The sequence below is a fragment of the Vombatus ursinus genome, unplaced genomic scaffold (assembly GCF_900497805.2).
Source record: "Vombatus ursinus unplaced genomic scaffold, bare-nosed wombat genome assembly UNPS02008996.1, whole genome shotgun sequence".
In the NCBI taxonomy this organism is placed as follows: domain Eukaryota; kingdom Metazoa; phylum Chordata; class Mammalia; order Diprotodontia; family Vombatidae; genus Vombatus; species Vombatus ursinus.
In genome coordinates, this window is record NW_020948774.1 from 2883745 (window position 1) to 2911164 (window position 27420).

General features: G+C 36.0%; 1 protein-coding gene across 2 annotated transcripts in view; it reads right to left on the reverse strand.

The window, feature by feature from the left end:
- RPTOR (regulatory associated protein of MTOR complex 1) overlaps positions 1-27420 on the reverse strand; it is a 488176-nt gene that overhangs the window by 414845 nt on the left and 45911 nt on the right. For both annotated transcript variants that reach the window (XM_027850143.1, XM_027850144.1), the window contains exon 2: positions 1691-1793. In XM_027850143.1, the coding sequence (XP_027705944.1) occupies positions 1691-1793 (103 nt within the window). The remainder of the gene's footprint in view (positions 1-1690; positions 1794-27420) is intronic.

Below are 27420 nucleotides of genomic sequence, written 5' to 3' on the forward strand. Positions count from 1 at the left end.
TGTTGGTGTTTGTGAAGTTATGTGCCAGGCATTGTGCTAAATATTGATATTGGATACAAATATCAAAGAGAAAGAGAAAAAAGACAAATATAATGAATATACAGAAGCATGGAAAAACTCATAACTAATGCAAGATGAAGTAAGCAAAACCAGGAAAACATACATAACAATATAAATGAAAAGAATAACAACAACAAAGTCATTGTAATTGAATGTCGTGAAACTGTAATGACCAGGCTTGGATCCAAAGAAGAAATACGAAGATGCACCTCTCTCCCATCTTTGAAGAGATGGGGACCAACAATGAATATGGAACACTGCATATGATACGTTCACAGATGTGCTGCTTTACTTAGGTGAACTTTTTTTCTCTTTTGTCTTCTTTGTTATATGTGATGGAACTTTGGGAGAAGGGGGATAGGGAATATACCGGGAAATGATGTTATAAAAACAAATCAATAAATTTACATATATGTATGTGTGTGTGTATATATAACATATATACATAAACACATACATATATATGACTCTGAGAAATATGAAAATTGTAACAACATCTTCCCTAATGTGGCTGGCATAAATGCAAATTGAAACAACAGATTATTGTTCCAGCCCAGCCCTTACTCTATTGATCTAAATGAGGCCTTTATTAGGTATAGGTAAAAGATGCTATCAATTATATCTCTTGGCTGGTGCTAGAGCCCAAATTGATGACCAACATGGATTTATTGAGGGCCAATTATATGCACCAGTTGGCACACATAGCAGTGTACCAGGCTATGATTTGAGGACACAAAGACAAAAATGAAATAATCTCTGCAGACAAGGGACTTTTTAATGACAAGAATGTTTCAAATGTCTCTTTTATATGAGGTTCATCTTCTTTCAGTGATGATTAGGTAGGATATGTCATGTTTAGTGAAAGCTTGAGAACCTCTGTTTCTTTGTTGGTTTGTTTGTTTTAATGTCGGATGCAATTCCCTTTCTTGATTTCTTGCAAATGAGGAATAATTCTAGGTTTTTCCTATTGTCTTTCCTTCATATCAAAAGCCTTCCTCCTGGCAATTAGCAAAATCGGCCATTATTAGTGAAACAACAACATTTAGTCTTGGAATTTGAGGTCTGAGAAGTTTTTTTAGCAGCAATTCTATCAATCAGGACTTTGCTGTCTATATTCTAAAAACACACAAAAGACACATAGATGAAAGAAAGCATGGGTTGCTTCATTTTTGTCCCTATTTCCCTAATGCCTAGCACTGTGCACAGAAAACAGCACAAAAAACTTTGAAATTTTTGTTCATATATACATGTATATGTGTATGCACACAAACATATATAATCAATACATACCAATGCATTTATATATCAATACATATTAACAATTACTTAACATATATACGTGTGAATGAGTATTGTATAAGTGTATATCTATATCCTATATACATATACACACATATATAAACATTTCCAAAAGAAAGTCTTTTTTTTTACTATAAATGACTAAAAGAAGATAAAGCAACTATATATAATAAAAGTATAATAATTTTTTAGACTTGTATAAAACATAAATAGGACAATCTCATGTTGATCTTAAGGGCAGGGGCCAAGGAACTTACAATCAAGGTGTGTTTATCCTCGAAGTCCTCCAGATTGCCTCTCCATGACAGGTCATAAGAAAATTCACACTTACCAATCCAGCACTCTAAACGGGCACAGGGAGTTGTCTTCACCACATCCGGAGGATCCACACCTACATTTAGGCACAAAACTAAGGCAACGCTAACCGTCTTCATCTGGGAACACAACAGAGAAACCAAAAAGAAAAATGTTTTCGTGTGGACATTGATATTATCTGTTTTTTTATAATCAGAGGACACTGCTCTGCCTTTACATTTTAGCAAAACTCTTCTATTCATCTCAAAAAATCTTTATTAAGTGCCTACTATAGGCATCATGCTAGGTAGTGGGGTTACAAAAGGGATAAATGACATTGTCCTTCCCATCAGAGAGCTTATAGTCTAGAACATGGAATACAACTTGAACTCAGGTAAGTACAACACAACATAGAGTGTGATACAGGCAAAGAAAATGACAAGACAAAGCACTCTGGCAACCTGAAATAAAATATTTCTAACAAGAAAGGATCAGAGCTTCGTGAGATTGTTGTTGAATTTTTTAATTAAAGTAATTCCATGAGAAAATACAGGAAATCTCTAATATATAAAAATATAGACCAATTGTGTTCCAAAAGTTCACTTATAAGACTATTTTTTTCCTGAGATGATAATTAGGACCCCAGGTTGGTCCATAAAAGCTTATTTAAACCATAACATAAAAATATTATATAATACTATATACATTCAAAAATCATAAAAAAGAATATTGTTAGAAACACATCATAGAGTGTAATTTTTCATTTGCAATTGCTGCAAATTATGGGAATGTATCAGTGAAAATTAACTAAAAATTTGTTATATTTGAGGCTCACTCTCTCTTGCTCAATCATTGTTTAACTGATATATCTCCTGTTATTCCTATGCTACCTCAAGTAGCACCCTCCTAACAACTGGGATTGCCCAGTACAACTGGAACACAGCAGGTGGAAAAGAATCAGAGAGGATTGGGCCTAGTCATTTCTAGTCCAAACTGGACAGAGTCTATTTGTGTGTAATTTTTTGCATTTCAACTAGGATTAAGGTCAGTAATAAGAGAAGTTTCTTCACCAATTTTTTGAGATCATGCCACTCACTGCTTTCTAGCCATGACCTCCAAAGCTCTTTTCTTTTCATTAGCAGAACTGATAGTACCTAGAGCACACACAACACCCCTATAAGAACCCACATCGGCCCTTGGTTTTCCAGAGCGAGCTCTTCTGAATAAGACAGGTCTGAGAAAAGAGAGATGTTGCTTGCTCCTCTTTTTAGTACTGAAGCATATATGCAGGCCTATCTAATGTATAAGAGTATCTCTGACTCTTGGGCTCCACATTTTCCAAGTTCTATGGAATTCCCATTAGCACCACAGTCATTACCACTCCCACCAAAATCATAATCATAATCATAATAACTAATATTTACATAAAGCTTACAGGTTAGCCAGGAACTTCATATATATAACCACATTTAATCTTCACAATAACTGTGATGTAGATGCTATTATTTTTTAGATAAGGAACTTGAAGTTTAGAGAGGTCAAGTAACTTGCGTAGGCTATACAGTTAAAAAATGTCTGAGGCAGATCTGAATTCTGGTCTTCCTGACTACAGATTCAGCATTATATCTGGATGCCTCAAATCATTCCAGTGTTCTGGTGTTTTGTGATCCAATGGTAAAGTGATTCAGTAATTTTGTAACCTATCAGAGTACTTTACCTTTTGAGGGGAGAGGGCACCAACCAAGTGGGTATGGGTAGAGGTGAAGGTTGTGTTCAGTTTTTCTTGATTTCTTTTAACTAAACACAAATACCTCTTGGTGGAGGTACTCTGAGGTACTAGGTACCCACACAGGCAGGCAGCTTACAGAGAACATAATTGTTCCCTGGAAATTCAAAGATACTATTTACATTTGTTACTTTCTTTCAAGCTTTGAGTCTCAAGATTAAATACTTCTTATGTCAAGAGAAAAATTAATTTGATGCTCTTGCCTCACAAGATTGAAGATAAGTAGTATGAGTATACTCAATATCCCTGCACCAATTGCCCAGAGAGGCAAGAGACAGAAAGATAAAGGAAGAGAAAAAGAAACTCAAAAGGGCATGTCAAAGTAATGTTAACATTTCCCCAAAGCGTAGTCAGTAGCAAATAGCTTGCCTACCTTCAACTCTTTGCAAGCTTCATGTAACTAAACTGGGTACTATTTAAAGGATCTTCTGAAGCTCAATAAACAAACTCACAGAATTAAGTGTGAGAGTTAGGGGATCAATCAGCTGAGGATTCAGTATGTTGGCATGATAACTACTTCAAATGGAGGTTCCAGAAAGGATCTCACTAATCAGAATAGAAGGCCAGAAGGTGTTGCTATCGTGGGAGGGCTGCTGAGGCAGAGGTAGAACAGTAGTTGAAAGGCAGAGGCTGAGCTGGGTTTGAAGTGTTGTCATTTTTATTATACTGGCATGGCCTAGCCAGAAGCACTAAATAACTATCCAGTTACTTAAAAGAAACCTGAGGAAGTTTATATATAAATTGATGCACAGTAAAGTGAGCAGAACCAGAAGAACAATTTATATGTTAACATTTTAAACACAAGCAATATTGAAAGACTCAAGAACTCCAATCAACAAAATGACCAGCCCGACTCCAAAGGACTAATGATGAAATGTACTGTCCACTTTCTGACAAAGGGGAAGAAAGATGAAGAGTAATGAAGGAGACCTATTTTTGGACATGGCCGAAGTGGGAATCTGTTCTACTTCTCTATGAATATTTTTAAGAGAATTTTGTTTTTCTTCCTTTTATCCCCTCAATGGGAGTGGTGAGAGGGAGAGAAAAGAGATTCTTGCTAAGTATAAAAAAACAGTTTAAAAGTCTGAATCCTTTCTTCAACGGCCCTTTATGAAAGATAACTTTATTGCATTGTGGCCAGTAAAGGGTATGTTTAATTCTACTTTTTTGCATTTGTTTGTGAGGTTTTTATATCCTAGTACATGGTTAATTGTCGTAAAGATGTCATATACAACTGAGAAATATCTATTTTGCTTTCTATTCTTATTTAGTAATGGTCAATGATCTAGCAACTCTAACTTCTAAAATTCTATTCACATCCTTAACTTTTCTTATTTTTTTCTTTAGATAAAAATCTACTAGACCTGAATAACATATTGAGACCCTCAACTATTACATTGCTATTGTTCAGTTGTCTGAGTCATGTCTGACTTTTAGTGATCCTATTTGAGGTTTTTTTGGCAAAATACTGAAGTTGTTTGCCATTTCCTTCTCCAGCTCGCTTTACAGATGAAGAAACTGAGGCAAACAGGGTTAAGTGATTTGCCCAGGGTCACTCAGCTATTAAGTGTCTAAGGCCAAATTTGAACCCAGGAAGATGAGTCTTCCTCACTCCAGTTCTGGAACTTTATCCACTGCACCATCTAGTCAACTATTATAATTTTTGCTAACTCTCTTGTTAATTAACTTCTCCTTCAGGTAATGTACACAAGTAATTACTGTTATTAGATTATTCTATTATCTATGGTGCCTTTAAGCATAATATAGTTACCCTGATGCTTATTTTCCTTAATCATGTCTGTTTTTACTCTTGCTTTGTTTGAGACCATGATTATTACTCTCTGCTTTTTTTTTATTTACCTGAAGCATAATAAATGCTGTCCCATTTTTTAATATCAACTCTGTGTGAATTTTTATATTTAGTGCATTTCTTGTAAATATTGATGAATTCTGCTTTCTCATCTATTTTGCCAACCTCCTCCGCATGATCAGAGTACACATCCCATTCACATTCATTGTTACGACTATTTGTTTTCCTCTCTTTTCCTCCCAGCCACCACATTTTAGCAATGGAGGTGAAAAGAAAGAATATAATCAGCACAACTAATCCGCAACTACAGTGGTCTGTTCAATGATCCTTACACTTTCTTTCTCTTTTTATTGCCCCCTTTTAAGATCAAACTTCTTAAGTTGATATTTGTTTTTTTCTAACTATTATCTCCAAAATGTTGTCTAGGCCCTTATGCCCCTCTCCCTGCTCCTAGTCTTAAACTGTTTCCCTGTTAAATTTAATGTATTTCTACACCAAACTAGATATATGTATATTCAACTTTCCTTTGTCCAATTCAGGTAAAGAGTGAGGTTCATGATAGACTGTTCATTGCCCTCACTTATCCCCCAATAACTGTACTCTTCTTTTTGTACCCTAATCATGCAGAATGGTAAGTTCCTAACCCTTCCTTAGTATATTTCTTTTTATCTGCCTTTTCTTCTCTTAAAATACTGTGCCCTATCTCCAAACAGCAATAACACCATAAAAGCTAGAGTCTCTGTGTTACTAACTATGAACCTGTGTGACCCTGTAAGACAATGGGTTTCCAAAGAAACACTTGTTTCTTCCTCCCTTTTTAGAATGTTAAGACTTCATAATCTGGCCCTTCCCAATTGCTCTAAGATACTTTAACTTTCAAGGGTACATAAAAGCCAATGAAAGCAGCTCAGCCCAAGTCGGGGCAACAAAAGTACATCCTGTTTTATGCTAAAAAGACATAGGAAAGTATTATATAAATATGGTATTATCTTAGAGCAGGCCTACAATATACTCTACATGTTTCGTTGGCTGCCCAAAATCCTTTGGCAGGACACAAGTTGTGCAGGCCTGTCTTAAAGCCTATCAATGAGGACATGCTAAAATGAATGTGACTAACCAAGCCAAATTAATAAAAATAAGAGCCATTCCTTAACTGATAAATGGTTAAAAAATATGAACAGTTTTCAGAAGAAATAAGCTATCCATAATTATATGAAATATACTCAAAGTTACAACTGATTAGAGAAATGCAAATTAAAACAATTCTAAAATACCAACTCACATCTATCAGATCAGCTAACATAACAGAAAGGAGAAATGACAAATCTGGAAGGGATATGGAAAAATAGAGACACCAGTGCATTGTTGGTTGAGTTGTAAATTGGTCCAACAATTCTGGAGAATAATCTGGAACTATAAAAAACTACGCATATTCTTTGACCCAGTAATACCACTACTAGTTCTATATCCCAAAGAGATCAAAGAAAAAGGAAAAGGACCTATATGTACAAAAATATTTATAGTAGCTCTTTTTGTGGTGGCAAAGAATTGGACATTGAAGGGATGTCCATCAATTAAAGAATAGCTGAACAAATTGTGGTATATGATTATAATGGAATATTATTGTGCTGTAAGAAACCAAGCAGGATGGTTTCAGAAAAACCTGGGAAGACTTATATGAACTGATGCAAGTTCAAACAAGCTGAAACAGGAAGATACTGTACATAGTAACAACAATATTGTAACAATGATCGACTGTGAAAGACTTAGCCACTTGGATCAAGACAATGATCTAAAGGACTAAAAGATCCATGATGAAAAATGCTATCCACCTCCAGAGAGAGAACTGACGAAATCTGAGTACAGACTGAAAAACACCTTCACTTCTGTTACATTTTCTTCCTTTTCTCCCCCAAACATTGCTATTATGGAAATATATTTTGCATCATTGCACATGTATAACGCATTTCATATTACTTGCTTTCTCAATAAGGAGGGGAAGGGCCAAAGGAAGGAAGAGAATTTGGAAGTCCAAATTTTAAAAAAAAAGAATGTTAAATAAATAAAAAGAATGGAGGGGAAGATAAAATAAATGTGACCTAAAACCTAGACTCAAAGTAAATTCCAGAAGTTAAGCAAGATAACAAATAGTAAATACTTTAAACCAAACTAGTTCATTACTAAAAAGGTCATTATTATAAGGAAAGATAGATAAATTGATGTGTGGATTTTACAAATCACTTTTGTAAAATGAGAAGGTTAAACTATGTAACATCTAAGATCCCTTCTAACTCCTATATTCTGTCAATCTGTTATTCAAAACTTGCTGTTCCCAAGTTGGATGGTAAGCCCCTTGAAGGCAAGACCTAGTATTGCATGACTTCTGTAAGCCAGTCCTCTACTTGGCTTACACACTAAAAGGTAAAGGTGGAAGGGGGAGAAAAGAGACAAATGACTAGCTAAAAAATTACTAATGTCTATCTATATCTATCTATATCAATAGCAATGAGGTTATCTCTATCTGAATGAAGTCAAGTAAATTCACTCCAGATTTCTTTACCAATATCTTACATCTTATTTGACAAAAACAATACATTGTTTTAAAAGTAATCATTTGGCACAATAAAACCTCACAATAAAAATGCACATGGAAGGCATGAAAATAAAATAAAATCCAAGTTTTTATTGTCATGACATTGTCTGAGATCTAAGCTTTGCATATAGAAAGTGCTTAATAAATGTTTCTTTAATGAATGAACAAATGACTCAACCCAAAGAAATGACATCAATTACCCTTGCAATGGACTGATTTCTTTACTCAGAACTTAATGAGTAAATATTTTGTAATTTTTTTCCTCCCATCTTCCTCTGAATTCTTCTCCAGCTAAATATCTGAGCTCTAGAAAGGAAACCAAAAACAATATTGTGGTTCACCTTACTTATGTCCAAAGTATTCAGTATTCCCTTGCTTGTCTGAGGCAAAGCCACCCCATTTCTCAACATCCCGGCAGTACTCGTTAAGATTCAGAGCAGCAGTCAAAAACTTTCAGCAGCACAAGAACCATACAAATGTATAATTTATTAAGTAAGCCAGTAACTAGAACATACAGCACACCTTAGAGTAAAGGAAGAAACAAAAATCCCAGTTGTTGAAAGGGATAAAAATTCAGTTTGCTCTATAATACCAATCTCAAATATTGTTAGGGAGGCAAAAATTACCAAAAACCTAAACAGGCCGCATATCAAACTGCATTTTTGCTCTTGAAAGCTTACAATCAGGGATGTTGTACAACTTAGTCATCGCCATCAGGAGCTCTGCTCTATTAAGTCAGCTTTCTAGGACTTAAAGGAAACACACAAATATCAGATTTTCTCAATATCTTCCTGGTTTCATTTCATACATGTAAATAAGAAGAGCTATAAACTCTCTCAAATGTTCAAAAGGATATATAATCTAACTGCTTTGGATGTTCCTCTGTTGATGAAAATCATGACCCACTCATGCCCACCTATTCTGTGTAATTCTTGTTCATGTCCTCCACAACTTCACCACAGGGATGAATATACTGGAGGTCTTCCTCATCTGGAGGGTAACAGTGGCACACTTTCACTTTCTATTATCTGTCATACCTTCTATTTACCACATGACCAATTCATGCTCTCTTCCTATCATATGATTCCTTCATGGTAATTTTACTCCTGTTCTTCCTGGATGTTCCAGGAAAATCAAACACACCTAAACATACCATGCTCTCCTCCATTTGCCCTCTGGGATATTTAGCACATCCCTGCCTAAAAGCAATCTACTATACCCTCTAGTACACTGAGGCAAATTCACTGTTTACCTGTACTGTTTGTCCTTGATAGACATACTGCTGGACAAGCACTATAGACTGTCCATCTGAATACATACTGTAACATATTAAAACATTACATATGAGTGACAGACATTCGTCATCCAATTGGTCTTTCTTATGTGGATAGTCAGGCCACACTCCTCTGAGTGATTAGCCTTTAAGGGGACTCTGCAATATTTTGAAGTGTAATGCAATCTACACAATATCATCCACAAATGCCAGCCATCAAGAATTCTTCAAGTTGGATATTATGCTGAATTTCCTCCATCAGTGGCAAACTCCTTTCGCAAATACATATCTCTGTTTTATGTCTGACCTGGTATATATGATCAGAGAATAACTGAAGAGTTATTTCTATTGTTTTATCTTTCAAGGCATCATAAGTGATTTTTGATGTATGCTTGAAAAAAATCCTAAAAGGCAGTAATTTTTTCTATAAGATCAAATTTTTTCATAATCAACAAACTACAAACATAATAGGTTTTATATTCTCTATATATTCCAGTCAATTGTGAAATAGCAAAGACATGATTCATTTTTGAATTAGTGTTTTTTAAAAGCCTGATTGCTTCCTATTTAATACACTCGTGGAAGATATCCATGACAAATGTGAGAAATATAGAGGAATAAGGAAAATAATACAAAACAAAATCCAGGAAAGCAAAGTGAAAAAAATACAAAATTTGGAGGTGAGTATTCCTTGATTATAGCCTTTAGTTTTTTGTTTTGTTCTGTTTCGTTTCCACTTAGAGATGAGGTCTACACTCCACACAGCTGGGTCATAGAGAATTCATGCTGGAGTAAAGCAGTGTGAATGTACCAACTGTGGGAAAAGCTTCAACAAACCTAAGGGTACACAAATGACTCCATATTAGTAAGAAATCTTACATCTGTTTTGAACATGGAAATAGCATCCACTCACTTCTTACTCACAGAAGTACCATAAAGAAGAAATCCCATAATATGACAAATGTAGGAAAAGCTTCATTAAGAACTCATATATCATCAGAAAACCCACACTTGATAAAAATGTATTATCTGTGGGAAAAGTTCCTATTAGAAATCAAATCTTAGTACATGTTAAAAAAAAAAGTTAAAGAAGCAAACTATTTGATTCACATGCTTCTCAAAGAGCCAATCAACCAGGGAATAATATAATTTTTTCTCGATTAAAAAATTAATCCCATTTTAATGTGATAAATAACAACAAAAATTTCACATGTCTAAATATCATTAAAATGAAAGCCTACTGTGTGTCAAAAATACACTGAATTATTTATTTTTAAACTTATCTATATAAATTAAATGTTTGGGTTACATGTTATATTCAAACCTGAACACAGAGAATGTTTGTTTTTTCTAAAACAGTGTTTGAAGAACACAAACTATATCTATTTGTATTTTTTTGCAAATATATTTTTAAATTTTTTTTATATTTTGCAACTATATTTTAATGCCACATGTATTTAAGAATTCTGAATATAAAATTGGAGTTTTTTTTAAAGTATTCAAAAAGCAAGTTGATTTTCTAACTAGAAAAGGTGAAAGAACCAGAGGAACTCACAGATTATAAGACAGAATAAAGTATTCTTTAAAAGAACAGAAGAAATGCTTTAAAAGAATCCCAAATATGAAATATCTGAAGGGGGAAGGGAAAAATATCATGCACCAAAGGAAAGCAATACCACAGACAATTGAACCACTGATGTTATGAAAAAAGTACAAGGTTCTTCCCATGGAAAGCAGAGCAGAAGTCCCTAAAGAGGCTGCAGATGACTATGCTCCATAGAATGGGAGAAGAACAGAGGCAACCAGGAATGAAAATATCTTTGTGGACACACAAAGAAGAGCCAAAGAGATGCCCTGCAGAGGAGTTCAAAGGTGTTCCAGTCTTTGACTACCATAATCTGGGGATAGGCTCTTCCATGCATCCAGAAGAAGATAAAGAGCACCACAATTGATTTTGCATGATTCATTTGGGGATAAAGGATAGAACCAAAAGGAGCTAAGAAATCACTTCTAGATGTCATGGGGAGGGGAAGAGGAGGGAATGAAATTCCTAGAATAGGTTGTGTTTTTCTTTCATTTTCTTTTCCCCGACAGGGGAGAGAGAAATGAAATACTGTGTCCATGACACAAAAAAGGTTAAGAAACCACACTCAAAGTTACAAAACAGCTATATTGGTAGAGGGAATTTCCTCAAATGGAACTCCCTATAATGGTGAAATCATAAATCTAACTGAAATATATTTATTATATCATATAAAGACCAATCTATATCAAAGTACAAACTAACTATTCTTTTATATTTCAATGCTTACATATCTCTAACAAAGATGATCAAAGAGGTTCTTATTGGTTAATTTGAGATTTCCTTAAATTTATACTCAGGTTTCTAGTCATTGTGAATAAATCTTATTTTAAGTTTAATGTATATAACGCACCACCATCTTTGCTTATAGTTTAAAACAGTCAGAGTTAAACTTGGATGTGCTGGTGTCCTTGGCAGAGCAATTGAAAAGTGATTAAATCAAGAGTTCTTTTTAGAAATGGGAAGCATAATCTTTTTTTTTTTTTTAATCAGAGGATTTTGAGTCTGAGAGTCCGAGAGAAATTTTAAAAATGACACACAAGTATAACTAGTAATTCAAATACATTTTCATTTACTCTAATTTCCTGGAAGTAGATCTCATTCAAAATAAATGATTAGCCTTAAGAAATATAAAAAGACCCTAGTTTGTGATTTTTTTTTCCCTAATCATTCTACTCTTCTTAGAACATTACCCATTGAACAAAGTTCAGCTTCTGTAAAGGAAACATCAACTCTTTTCAACACAGCCAGGCAGCATGGAGGAGTGAGTATAGCACCAGAAGAGTTTCAGAGAAACCTGGGAAGACTTCTATAAACTGATGCAGAGTAAAGTGAACAAAACCAGAACAATTTCTACAATGACAATGACATGTTAAAGGTAAACACCTTTGAAAGAATTAGGAACTCTTATTAGCATAATGACCATCATTCCAAAGGACTGATGATGAAACATGCTACCCACCTCCTTAAAAAGGAGATGAAGGAGTTGAGAAGGAGACATTTTTTTTTCCGGGGGGTGGGGAGGAGAATGTGGCCAAAGTAGAAATTTGTTTTGATTGTCTGTATATCTTTGCAGCAAGTTTTGTTTTTCTTTAGTTTTCAATTGGGGGATATGGGTGAGATGAGAGGATATGAAAGTAGATTTTACTGATTGAAAAACATTAAATATAATTTTTGAAAAGAAATATGATCAGTTACAATGAAGAACAAAGGAAAATAAAAACTGAAGCCAAGAACTGACAGACTATTGCTAAAAAACAGCTGAATCAATCCTTAGAAAACAAGCAAAGAACTTCTGAGGAAGGACTGTTGTTGATCGTTCTATAGCGTGGCATATAGGGTGTATGAATTGTTCAGAGAGGACTAGCACCTCTGCTGTGAGAGCTTGCTGAGCCCTTTCCAGGATACCTTTGGTGTCCACCTGCCACCCAACTCTTACCTATGGCTCCAAGAAGCTGTAGCAAGCTCAGCAGCCACACCCCAGTAAAACTGTCTAGGTAGACAGGCTAAACCAAGTTGAGGGTAACCAACAGGCCTCAAACCTGTTGGTGAGTTTAGGGATGTTTACCCCAAGCATGTAAAGACACCCCCTGGTGGAATGCACGGATGAGATTTTATTCCACCAGCCTTGAAGGCAGCTGAAGCAGGCATGCTTTCCATTGCTTAGAACTTGGTCAGACATCAAAGACAACAAGGTCATTCACTGCATTCCAAACCATTGCCAGTCATCTTAATTTCTGTCTTGCCACTGGACTTTGATGGCTCTGGAAGAGAGAAAGAGGCTCTGTGCAACTCTGCGTCACCTAAATCCAATTCAGGGGCAAGTCAAGACATCACTCTGTGATGTCACTGGTCCTCTTCAAAAAGTAAAAATGAATAGTATAGCATATACTTCTTGAAGTTAAAAGAACAGCAAGAAGACTAGAGGCAAAAAAAAAAACTGCTAACTTGCTACAAAGGGGGTGGAGACGAAGCTTATCATGGGCAAGACAATACAAAGACTAGAATGAAAAATGGAAAAAGGTCATTTTTAATGATGAAATTTATTTTTCATTCAAGATAAAACTGCTGTCAGAAGAAAAAGCCAAGTACATTTAAGACCTAGCAATCTTCATCAGACTATAAAACATCCACCCCCCAAAAAATGTTTTGGGGATTTTTTTTACTCGTAATTTGCCTGATCCTTTTGAGGATTGCCTTAATGAGGCAATTATGAACTCTGATACACTGGCAAAATGAGAAGCAGAATTGTTCCAAAATTATAGAAATTTCTAAATGAAAAGGGAATATTGCAATACAACCTCAGACCAGGCCACATATCACAAAATGTCAAGAAATGTATCCAAAAGATGAAAGTAAATATACTTAATGGTTTAGGAATTTGCCTTAATTTAAACTCTACTGAAAACCCATAGATTACAATCAAGTCTAGCCTTGGAAAATCATCAAAGGTATGCTTAATAGCCAATGTGATGAAAGTGAAGTTGATTATTAAGAATTAGAGAATGTCAAAACCTTTTGAACTAAATGCCACATTGTGTAAAACCCATGACTGTAGCAAAAGGAAGACAAAGATACATTTCATATAAAGAGTTCTTAAAAATGTAAAAAGTTGTAAGATTTATTGTATAAATTGATCAATTTAACTATTTTTTTTGCTTCTGGTTAATTCACAGTCTAACATAAGTGCATTTGTGTCAAAATTTCCTTGACTTAAGTCATAACACTACTAGGGATCCCTTCCAAGCTTCATGGACTTCTTCAGGACCTTACAATTAAAAATAAATAGACTAGGGATGGATAATGGATGAAAGAATGATCCAACAGACAAATGGGACCCAATCAAAGTTCCTATGGAAGAAACATAATCAAAGTCATGTTTTAGAAAGACTAATCTTGGGAAAGGAAATAAGAATGACTAGAGATGGTAGAGGATGGAAACAGACTAATGGGGAAAATAATACACTAAAATGAATGTATTTATTTAAAAGACAACTGATAGTTATGAGAATTAAGAGAAAAAGGAAAACAGAATATTCTTGTAAAAGAAAGAATCAAGAGTACTTGAGGAGTTTGAAAGGGATGATGGAAAAGTATTAGCCAAGGATGACTCAAAAGTTGTAAGCCTAGTTTCCTAAAAAATTCACTGGTTTTCTTCCAAAACTTAAAAGACTATTAGTGAGAAAACACTGAAAAATCAGTAATGTAAATTTTAATCTGCTACAAATTTAGACTAAGAAACACATCCCATTAATCACTATTAAAGCAGGTCAAGGACCTAAAAGTACTTCAGATTATTCCAAACTGCTACATCCCACTAAAAAATTGTTGCTTCTTCCAAATCATAGTAGTGGAATGTGTGTGAAGGGGATGAAGAAAATTGTAGGAAGAAAAATGGCTTCTCATGTAACAAAATTTTACTGCTTTTCATGTAACAAAAACAGCTTATATTTATATAGTACTTTATGGATATAAAACACATATCCTCTCATCTGATTCTCACAGGTGTTGATAGTCCAAGCATTTTTTCCTACTTTCTTACAGATGAAGAAAGGGGCTCAGAAAGGTTAAAAGACCTATGCTTCAGCACAGAGCTAACACAAATGCAAGTCTTTTGATTCTAAGACTAGTGGTTTTAGGACAGCTAGGTGGCACAATGAAGTCAAGAAGACCTGAGTTCAAATCTGGCCTTGTATACTTAGTAGCTGTGTGACCCTAGGCAAGTCACTTAACCTCCAAACTCAAACAAACAAAACCAGTGGCTTTATATTGACCATCATGAATATTTCCTAGACCCCAACACACAAAATGTTTTAAACTAACTTGTGGTTATCACGTTCCAAAAGGAGCTTTTTCTATAACTAATAAACAACCTCTTTAGTTCTAAATACCTACACAAGGGCTAAGCAATGTCACTGGGTTCCTATTATAGATCTAAAGCAATATTTTCCAGCCCACACTATACTGTGGTTACATAAAATACCTAAATTCTCTACCACAGAGTCCTCCAATCTCTGCAGTCTCAAGTCAAGGAGAATTTAAGCACCTCCTATGGGTCAGGCACTGTACCAAGCACTGAAGATACAGAAAAAGGGATATAACAGCCCCTGCTTTCAAGGACTTCACATTCTAATGGGAGCGACATGCAAACAACTGTGATGAAATAAGATATTTACAGAATAAATTAGAGATAATCTCAGCACATGTGGCTCTAGGGGATACAACCAGGAGCAAGGGAAAAAGAAGAAAGAAGCCCTCCTCAAAGAATATAGACTGGAGAACACTAAGACAAAATTATTGTATATGTTGGCACGGTTATTGTTTTTGTTTAATTGTATTTCCTTTTTACAAGAGAGGTTTCAATGAGAATGAAAGTGGAGGATAAAAGGGATTTCCAGAACTTAACTGTTTTTTATATAAACAAAAGGGATCAATAAAACTTATCTTTCAAAACATTTTAGAGAAAAGGAAAATTTGGAGGTGGTAAAAAAAAAAATCAGGGTTTTTCATTTTTTTTTTTTAAGTTGAGCCCCTGAAAGTAAAAGTTTTGTAAGCCAGGAAAAAAATGTGCTTTCTTATATGGTTCTCTGACTGCCAGCGCTCTGGTGCAGGCCCTCATCCCCTCACACCTGGACCACTACAACAGGCTGCTGGGTAGTCTCTGTGCCTTAAGTGTTTGCCCACTCCATCTTCCACTCAGCTGCCCAAGTGATCTTCCTGAAGTGCAGGTCTGGTCATATAACCCCCTCCTCCCATTCAATAAATTTAGATTGAGGTTCAAGTTTCGTAACTTGGCCTCTTCCTGCTTTTCCAGTCTTTTTTATACCTTACTCCCTTCCACATAATCTAAGATCCAAGACACTCCATTTCCCACCTCCATGCATTTTCATTGACTATCCTTCAAGTCTGGAACTCTAGTTCCCAAATCTTACCAAACCTTCATTGCTGAGACATCTCCCTTCTTGTCTTCTGACTCCCCTAGCTTCCCTAGCCTCCTTTAAGTCTCAGCTGAAATCCCACCTTCTGCAAGAAGCTTTTTGAGGGCCCTATCAGTGCTTGCACTTTCTGAAATTTATCCTGTATGGCCTACATTTATCCAGTTTATCCTGTATATATTTTGTCTTTACGTAGTTGTTTGTATTTTGTCTCCTCTGTGAGTTCCTTGAGGGCAAAGGAGGTTTTTACTTTTCTTTGTATCCCCAGTGCTTAACATAGTGCATGGCATGTAGTAGGTACTTAATAAATGCTTGTTGACTTAATCAGCAGCAACTATAAATAATTATAATGCATAGCTATAAAATATAAATGAATATGAAATACAGGTAACAGGTAAAGAATAGATGAGAAGGAAAAAATGGGGGAGGGGAGGTAGCAAAATAAAACAAAGAGGAAAACAGAAAAGGAAAGGAAGAAAGATTAAAAAACACATACAATGGTAGGTAGCAGAATGCCACCAACTATCACCTCCAGGGAAGCAGTGTTAGAGGGGTGATCTACCCCTCTGCTTTCAATTACTTCCTTGGGCAAAAGTGAGTTTCTCTGTTTAACCTAAAGTCATTCAAAATGTATTCCTAACTTGTTCAAATGAACTTTCAATGAAGGATGGCTGCAAGGGGAGGCAGCTAGGTGGCACAGTGGATAGAGATCCTGCCTTGGAGTCAGGAGGACCTGAGTTCAAATCCAACCTCAGACACTTGACACTTACTAGCTATGTGACCCTGGGCAAGTTACTTAACCCCCAATTGCCTCACAAAAAAAAAAAAAAAGAAAGAAAGAAAAAAAAAAGAATGGTTGCAAGACAGGGGCAATAAGGAAGGAAGAATGAGGAAAGAAACAAGGAATGAGGGAATTCCAATTCCTTCCAAAGCCAGGATGATGAAAGCAATAATACATACACATTCCCTTTGGGGACTACTTATCAAATTTGACAGCAAAACATGGTACCTAATGGAGAAAGCACAAAGGCATTATTAGCATTAACAAAATGCATTATAACAGGGAGCTTCATCATTGATTTCAAAGCCTTACAACAGCTAGAATCAAGCCTGTGTGTGTGTGTGTGTGTGTGTGTTTGTACTGAGCTCTTATTATGGACAATTCTCCTCAACGTTTTTGCAAGTCAGGTTATTAAACATATCCTTGTCACCTTGTACCACATAGCCTGTCTTCTCTTTGGTAGTCTCAAGACTATCCAAAACACACAGATGAATGTAAACTGAAAGGAACAATGTTGTATTTTGTCCTCATCAGAACTAAACAGCAGTATTATCATCATAGCCCTGAAAATTTCCTATGCTTTTGCAGACAGCTAAGGAAATATAAGACCTAGTGAGTTTCTATTGGAACTATAACAGCAACTAATGCCAGTAGTTGGCAGGTTTTTACAAGGAAAAAACACTAATCTATATATAATGTTTATGACAGAACTGTCTTGATCTGCTAATAATTTCCAAGAACAATCCCACATGTGATCTTCAAAATTCTTCAGTGACAAGCCCCTTCCTAAGCAGGTACAGGGCCTAAACAAAAAAAAAAACAAAAAACAAAAAAACCTTCAGTGGTAATGAAGGAACTCACTCCACACCACAGCAGTATCTTCAATAACAGCCCTCTCCAAATACAATAAGAAATTCAATATTCTCCCATGGTGCAGTGTCAGGAAATCCACTTAATGTAGCCACTAGGATTCAACAATACCTGGTAGAGAAATGAAAGCTCTGATGGAAATTTTGTAACCTTTACACCACAACCCATCCAGAACATGTACCTTGGCTCCAATTTTAATAGTAGCTCAAAAATTCTTCTCAAAAAGCCCCATTTGTTAAGTGACAGAGTATCAACTGCATCTATTTCATTTTACCTTAAAATGATTGCATATAAATAATTATAATGCATAGCTATAAAATATAAATGAATATGAAAGTAATATCAACTCTCATTTCAGACTGTGGGTTGCAGCGTGAGGGTTTTGGATTTGGGGTGATGTGGGGGTTTTCTTGCTTGTTATAAATATAAATAACATCTATGTTTTAGTTTCCTTTATAGTTTCAGGGTTATCACAACGACCCTAATTTTTAAATAAGCACACACTGTGAAAATAAAAGCGAAATGAACACTAAGCATACTGTAATGTGTTATATTCAGCTATCAAATCATTTGTCACCCAAGAGCTAGATAAAAAAATGTATTAAAAAATTTACTTCAGCTGTTCACTGATGGAGAACTTTTCTTTTCCAGGTTCAAAACTAGTAATAGCAAGAATCAAACCAGGAGGGAAAATTCTATTTTTTTTATTACCTGAAATTGTTTTCTGAGTAATAAAATGTTATTTAGCTTTCTGAAAAGGAAGACTTCTAAGTCATTTAATGGAACATTAGCACCTCTCCAAAGCAAGTAGGACAAGAAACACCAGTGTGCAGCAATGTCCAAACATTAATATCATTTCCACAATGACCACCAGCTCAATAAGTAATATGATGGTGCCTTCAATACAACATTTGTTTCATTCATTTATTCACTTACTGTCTATTATAGGCAAAGAGCTCTGTTCAGAATGGAGAGGGGGAAGAGGTCAAAGGGAAGACCATATTCTAAGTGACAGGACAATTAATGTTAGTTCTGGCCTCTTTTAGTTTGCTATGATATAAAATTCACTCACACATTGCTGATCTTTCTAAAGCAAAGGTCTGACCATGTCAATCCTCTACTCAATAAACTCCAGTGGATCCTTATTACCTCCACAACCAAACATAAAATTCTGTGCTTGGTGTTAAAGCTCTTTACAATCTGTTCCTTCCTACATTTCCCAGACTTCTTATACTTTACTCCCTTCTATGTACTCTCTGATACACCAACATTGACATCCTTGCTCTTCAAATAACTCTTATGTTTTTTCTACTGGCTATCCTCCATGTCTGGAATGCAGTCCCTCACCTGGGTGGCACAATGGGTAGAGCTCTGGGTCTGGAGTCAGGAAAACCTGAGTTCAAATGCAACCTTAGACATTACCTAACTGGGTAAACCTGGACAAGGCACTTAACCTATAGTACCTATCAAGTGAAATAATATCTGTGAAGTGCTTAGCATGGTACTTGGTATATAGTGGGTGTTTAATAAATGCTTTTTCTCTTCCTTTCTCTCCCCCAAACCACCTCCACCTCCTGGCTTCCTTCAATACTCAGCTCAAATTGTACCTTCTGCAAGAGGACTTTCCTGGTCCCTGACACTGCTAGTGCCTTCTCTCTGAAATTACATCTCATTTACACTGTATATATATTGAATACAAAGTTATTTATCTTTGTCTCTCATTAGAATATAAGCTCCTAAAAGGTAAGAACCATGTTTTTGCTTTTCTTTGTATCCTCGGAGCTTAGCACAGTGCTTAGCACATAGTAAACCCTTAATAAATTCTTGCTGAGTAAAAGACTGGTATTGCAGTAAATTCTCACAGTGGAAAAAAAAAAACCTTAACTATTATTACTTGATACCAAGAAAGGAGCTATTCTGGAATGTTTCCAATAGACCATAAGCCATTCTACCCTTCCCAGGAGGAGAGAATTAATGTTTGCCACATTAAAGCCAAGCCAATTAATAAATTATGACCCCAAAACTGTTTTACCATGCCAATGAGATGGCAAGCAGCATTATAACCTAATTATTTTTAAATTACCAAGCAAGTAAATTACAACTCACTGGTTCCTTCTTACTAACAGAAAGCCTAACAGTCCTAACTAATTCAGGTTTGCTTATATTAGTTATCTACAGTAATTGACTATGGTGGCATTAATATGCAGTTACATGAGCAAAATTCAGCAGTGATTTCTCTCTTTTTGTTACAAAACAGCAATTCTCCTGAAAGCGACTCTGATCAACTGTAGGAAATGAAATATTATTCAACTGGGCTCTCACTGAAGCAAGGCAATTCTTTTATTGCCTCTTAATTCATTTCCTATTCACTCTATACCAAAGCTTTCTCTTTTCTCTTTAATCTTCCCACACTTCCCTCTACCCACTTGAGAAAGCTGAGGATTTTGTCTCTTACTCAAATTGAGTAATTTGAAAAATTGAGGTCATTAAACTTGAGCTCTCTCTTCTCCCATTCTCTTCATCACAAAACACCTTAACATATCTCCCTTTCTTCTCTGTTCCCCACCTCTGACAAAGAAGTGGCCCTTCTATTGGTGCACTTGACTCAATTCTTTCTCATCCTATCCAGTGGACCAAACCCTCAATCATCCACTCCTCTCTCTTGAATCTTAAACTCCCTATCTACTGACCCCTTCCTTATTGCCTTCAAATATCCCCAAGGCGCCTCCATCCTTAAAAAATCTTCCCTTAGACTTATCGTCCTCTCTCTCTCTCTCTCCTCCTTTTCTCAAATAAACTCCTTAAAAAGTAATCTACTCTCTCTACTTCTCTAAGTGTTCCACAGTTCCTTCAGTCACCTTCATGACCTTTGGAACAAACTGTTCTCATCCACCCATTCCAACAGGAGAAGTACTTGGGGCAGACACCCCCCTAATTCACCAACAGATTTGAGGCCTGTCAGTTACCTTCAAACTGGTTTAGCCCATCTGCCAAGATGGTGTGGCCAGCATCTTGCACATGCTACAGCTTCTTGCAGTTAAGGGTGAGAGTTGAGCGCCAGGTGAACACCAAGGGTGGATGAGCAACCTTGAAAAGGGCTCAGCAAGCCCTCATACCAGAAGTGCTTGTCCTTCTTGAACACCCCATACACCTTTACTTTTTCTCTTCTCTTCTCTTCTCCCCTCTTATTCACTCCTCAAGTCTTTGAAGTTTGGCTTTTGACCTCAGCACTCAGTTGACACTGCTCTCTCCAAAGTTACCAATGACCCCTTAATTGTCAAATCTCATGGCCTTGTCTCAGTCTTCATCCTTCTCAACCTATTTGTTGCATTTGACACTATTAAGCATCCTCTCCTCTTAGATACTCTCTGCTCTCTGTTTTTTTACACCCCTACTTTCTTCCGGTTCTCCTCTGACTTGCCTGAGTACTTCTTCTTTCTCCTTTGCTGGTTTCCTACCAAGATCCCAAAGTGTGGAGTGTTTCCCCAAGGTTTTGCCATAGATCCTATTCTCTTTTCTCTCTAAACTCTTCTGCAGAAACCTTATCATCTTCCAAAGGTTTAACCATCATCTCTACATAGAGAACTTACTAATATGCATATGAGAGAGATGCAAGGTTCTATTACAGGCCTTCTCTTTTCCCCTTCTACTCTCTCTTGGTAACCTCATTAGCTCCCATGGGTTTAACTTTCATCTATATATTCATTCCAAGTAATTAGTTCCACATTACCAATTGCATATTGGACATGTCAAACTAGATGTTCTAGAGATCTTAAACTCAATGTGTCCAACACTGAACTCATCTTTCCCCCCAAACCCTCCCCTCTTCCAAGCTTCTCTATTTCTGTCAAAAGTGTCACCATCCTTCAAGTCCCCCTGGTCAATAATCAAGACATTATCTCCAACTCCTCATTTCCCCTCACACCACATAACCAGACATTTGACAAATAATACCATTTCTACCTTCATATTTCTTACATCCAACCTCTTCTCTCTACTCACACAGACACCACTTTAGTTCAGGCTCTTGTGAATTCTCACATAGATTTTTGCAACAGCCTCCTAACTGGTCTTCCTTGCTTCAGGTCCCTCCCTACTCCAATCTATCCTCCATACTGCTAGCAAAATGATTTTCCTCAAGTGCAGATATAACCATGCAACCCTCCTATTCCATCAACTCCAGTGTCTCCTTATCTCTAGAATAAAATACGTTTCCATTTAGTTTTTAAAGCCCTTAACAACTTGGCCCCAATTTATCTTCCCAGACATTGGATAATCCCCAACATCTTGGTATCTAGCCAAACTGGCATTCTTTCAATTTCTGACACGACACTCTATTCTCTGTCTCCATGCCTTTGTATGGGTCACCCCGCCCCCTCATGCCTGAAGGTGACTCCATCTTTACTTCCATGTAATAGAGTCTCTTCCTTTAAAAGCAGCTGAGGCATCCTTAGTTACATGAAGGCTTTCCTAAGCCCCCCAACCACTAGTGCCTTCCTTCTCCAACTATCTTGTATTTAAATACTCTGTATATATTTATATTTGTTTTTATATGTATGTGTGTATATATATGTATGTAGGTATGTTCGTTTGTCGTTTTACAAATTAGAATGGAAGTTTTTTGCCATTATAGATTGTTTCAATATTCCCAGTAATCGTTAATAAATGTTAAATTTATTGACTGTAATTTTTAGTAATGAAGTCCTTGCATATATAATCATACTTTAAAAAAAAAAAGTAAAGAAAGCAGATAAATGAAAAGGAAAGCAACTTTATTAAGGTTACTTCAAAAACGAAAACATGAGAAAAATGTAATGTCCTAGGATTTATGCTTCCAAATGTATACCTTTGTTTAATGTATCCATTCTCAACTTATATTCTCACTCAGTTCAATGAATTCCCCTGTTGGAAAGCTGGTTCCCTCCAGGAAGTAACACAGGCCAAAAGTGAAACAGTATAGAATCACACACAAATGTGTGTTACATGTAATTTTCAATGCTGTTAAATTAGTTGTATTTTATGGCACCAATCATTATTTTTATTTTAAAAGTCCATTATTACCATAATTATGTCACATTGCCTCACAATAAGTTACTTTTTAAACTAATTCCTTCTATACAATATTCCTTAAAATACACATATACATTATTTCCCAGTATAAAGTTCTAACTGGCTCTTCCTACAGAAAAGCTCCAAATGCCTCTAGTTCTAAGTTCTACACCAATGTCAAGTTCATTCTTCTCCAGAAGGAAGAATCTCCACTAAAACTGTGACATTAAACCAATTACTGTATTTCTAGGGTAGAATTTCTCCTCTGAGCAACTGCTCAACAGTCCATTCAAATAGAATACCACAATCTCTGAAAAATCATTTGTTCTACTCACATTACAAAATTATATACTTAAAAAACACTAATACTAAAAATGTCAAATACAGCTCATTTAATCTGGTTACTTTCACCATGAGGAAGTATTATGGAGTAGCCAAATGTGTTTAATAATATGTAAGGCCCAAGAAATATTAATCAAAATTTGATCCTTCAAAGTACCAAGGACTCCATGGAAGTTTTGGAAGTGTTCGTGACTGGGTGCCTGGATATACTTGGTATCTTATGATAACCTGGACAGAAAAGGCATCCACTTCAGGCATCTATATGTGACTTTTTATAGCCATTATATTAATAACAACAACAACAATGTAAAGGTATTCCATGTTTCCAGGGAACTTTTCTCAATGAACTTTCAGGTCCTTTAAGAAAAATCTCCCAACATATCAGTGAAAAAGAAAAGTAGTAAATCATAATATATCTATGTCACAGATAATCAACCAGTCAATGTTCATTTAAGTCAGCAAATTAATAGATTTCATACATTTCTACATTCAACCTAATGGCATATTGCCTTAACCATTTTTACTTAGGAATTTTAACAAACAAAAGAAATGATTTCAAAAGCGTTAAAGGGGAAAACTGGTATAATTTTCTTTAGGTTCAATGAATACTCTTGCTATGTTAACTGCCCCTAAAAAGAGAAGAGCCACCAGTCAAATTAATCACTATGTTGAGAATGTCAATTTTTATGAAGGAATGCTTCATGCTATGAATTACAGAACAATCTCCAAAGACTCAAAATTACAGATGTCCCAAAAGGCAATGGAGGCTGTAGCATATTACCAACGATGATTTGTACACAAATGACATAAAAGATACCATCCAGAAAACATGATTGGCAAAGTATCTGGGTGAATCATTTATTAAGAATGAGTAATAACAAATAGATAGCCCAAGAGCTTCACTAGTATTTAAGTTATCTTAAGAGACTCTAGAGGATGGTCTTCAGGATCTTGGATGGAAAACATGGACAAGAATCACAAAGGATGAGAAAGCGTGGTTTAGGTTACAATTTTTACCAGTGAAGAGAATACCTACACTGAACTATAAGTTGAGAACTAGGTCAGACATTTCACAGATAGGCTAAAAGGAGGCAAAGACAGGGGGAATGGGGGGGGCTTTTTTTCAAAGTTCAGAAAGTATGTGGAAAACTTCACAAGAGAGTCCCAATCTCCTGCCTACCAATCTGGCAGCCTGTTTTAGGTAATGCTGGATATTATTGTGTAGTTTCACAGTCAACATGAAGACAGAAGGCATTTCAGAAAATTTTGGTCAAGGACAGCAAAGAAATTTTCTTTTCCTGCAGAAAGAGCTCCAATGTTCCTTCCTTGGGTGTCAAGACTAAACAACACACTGAAATCTAAAAGAAGTCCAAATAACAAGCTACAAGGTTTCCCAAAGCAGAAGACACTGATAACTGTACCAACTTCATCATGAAATACCAGTGGTTTACAGAAGCCCACAGGCAATTAAGGAAAGGGGACTGCCAGCAAAGCTGTGGTTCAGGCAAACAAGCTGGCAGCCTCCAGGACAGTAGAAAAGGGCCAGAGGCACTCACTCTCATAGCAGGGCTCTATGTCTGGAGCATCAAGACCCTTTCCCTCCCCCTTTAAGCCCAAGGAGGTCATAAAGCTCCAGGGCAGGGACATTAGAGACCCTAAGAAGAGGTAGAGACAGCCCAGGCCCCAAGGTCTTTGAGGTCCTTAGCACAGACCCAAGAAGCTATAGAGGATCCAGAAAATCCAAAGCTCTGAATTTAAAAGATCCAAGGGTTATCTAACTTCAAAAGAAAGTAATCAGTGAAGGAACCCAGGCAGTGCTGTGCTGACAAAATGTAGGCAGATAGGGTGCAATACAACATACTTTTAAGTTTAATCTACACTGTTAACATTTTCTCCAATCACTTTTTGAGGTGTAAATGCTTTCACTGAAAATTTAACAACTGCCAGTAGGAGCAGGCTCCAGAACATTCTAGTACCCAGGTGATCCCTAGCAAGACCAAGAAGGTAAATGACCTCACCCAAAAGCACAAGGAGCAGGGCCAGACCTGGCACAAAGCCCCAATTTAGAAACTAAAGATAGAAAGTAAGTAAACAAAATAAGACACCTACCCGTATAAACAATTATTGCAGAAATAGAAAATCCCAGAAGATTTAAACTAAAAAAAGATAAGCAATGGAGAAGACAGACTATCGATTCATCTATGCATGCATGTATCTATCTATCTCTCTCCCCTTCCCTCTATCCCCTCCTGCCCCAGTAAATGCCATAGAGAGTAGATTCAATGAAGAATAACAGTTGAGATACCTAAAAATTCACAGGAGGAAAAAAAAATCTATAAAAGGAGGCAGCAGTTAAGTCTTGGTTTCATATACAATATACATATTCTTAAAGTTTAGCAAATAAACAAGAGAAACTTCAGGTCCTAACACAAAAAGACAAATCTGATCCCATAGTATTGATAGTCTTAAGATAAAACCTCTGATGCACAGCAGGGAACAAAAGAAAACTTATGAAGAAGCAAAGAAAAGCTGGACAGCTCTCAACACAATGTGGAGTATCTATTACATAGGCTTTCTTGAAATGGAAATTTATTGCTGCATATTTTGAATCCTCACATTCTGCTGTACACATGGCAATGTTTTTTTTTCTTTTCTTATTTTGTATTATTTAGTTTTAGTATTTAAGTTTGTTTCTTTTTTCTTTTCTTATTTTGTGTTTAAGTTTAAAATTAAAAAAATTTACAAATAATAAAAAAAGATAAAACCTCTGTCAGGACCATGGCTCTGGATGGGTATACATTATTCAAAAGAAATATGATAGGCAAGAGGGGCCGGGGAGTGGGGAAATGGAGAGAAACATTGTATATTAGGAAGTTATATTCACATAAGGAAATTCAGAACTGCGGTGGAAGGGGAGCAGTAGAAAGTATTTAGATAAAGGTCAACAGAGGGAGAAATAGAAGTGATTTTTGTGTTTGTAGTACATTAGACAGACCACCCATCATGCAACTGACTGAAAGATGCTGAGAATGCGATATCCCACTGTTCTTTATATTGGCTATTAAAAAAAAAGTATTTGATTCATCTGACCAAACTGCCACCCTAAATTATGCCAACAAGAAATTTCTAACACAGGTCAAAATTGCACAAGATTTCTAGAAAAACATAATAGAAAACATTGACAACCCTCCAACAAGTAGCATCAGATTCTCATGGTATAAAATAGGGAGACAAAGGAGTTCACTACTGTCATAGAATAAATTTGCACCAGAGTTCAAGTAAAAGAAGTGTTACCTCTGGACATTCCAGTTAGCATATGATATTATGCTGAATATATCAAGATGCAAAATAGAAGAAAAACCGAGTGATGAAGAACACCAATTTACAGACTATGACATGAGTGAATACGCCTTGTGCATCAGTGTCTTGGTAAGACTATGAAAATGGACAATGGGTTAGAACCATAGTTGAACAGGCCAATCTTTTTTAATACCAGTACTCTTTTGGTAATGCTTTTATGACCACGTGACCCATGTAATACTAGTTTCCAAAAAATTGAAAATAAGTATCACCTAAAGGGGAATCAAAAGGTCAGGTGAGTACATAGTAACAAATCACAAATGTTTTTAAAAAAGATGGGACTAAAGGAAGTCATTTAAGAAATGCATGAACAAACAGGTTTAGAGGGTTGTATGTGCTGTCACATGAAGTTTTTATATAGGTCAGTTTTACAGAACTGTTTTTCTTTGTTATTGTGAGGAAATGAGAAGAAAAGATGCAGAAATGACAATGATAGAAAAACAAACAGCATCCAGAAAACTTAGAAAAAGTAATGCATGAGCAAAAAAGAGGGGCTGAACACAGTGAGAACAAGAAATTAACATTTGACAGTTCATATGCTCCATTGACATCCTCTTAGTGCCTTTAAAAAAAAAAAGGCAGGCAGGTTTCCATCATGCCAGGTGAACCCCAAGTGAACTTTATAAGAGGACATGGACCACTTTTACTCAAGATGAGCAGGAGTAATTGATTGTGATTTGTATCACTGAAGAAAATATCCACATCAATGAGATCACAGACCTCTTGAGTATTTAAGTGTTTGAGAGTGTCAAACATCTACCATATCGTAAATTCTAAAAGGTTTTCCCTATTTGAAAATGACTGAAAAATCAAATACAGAGCTAGCTCCACCTAGAAAGAAAATCTAACACATTTCTGATATGTTGAGACCCTATAAGTTCCATTT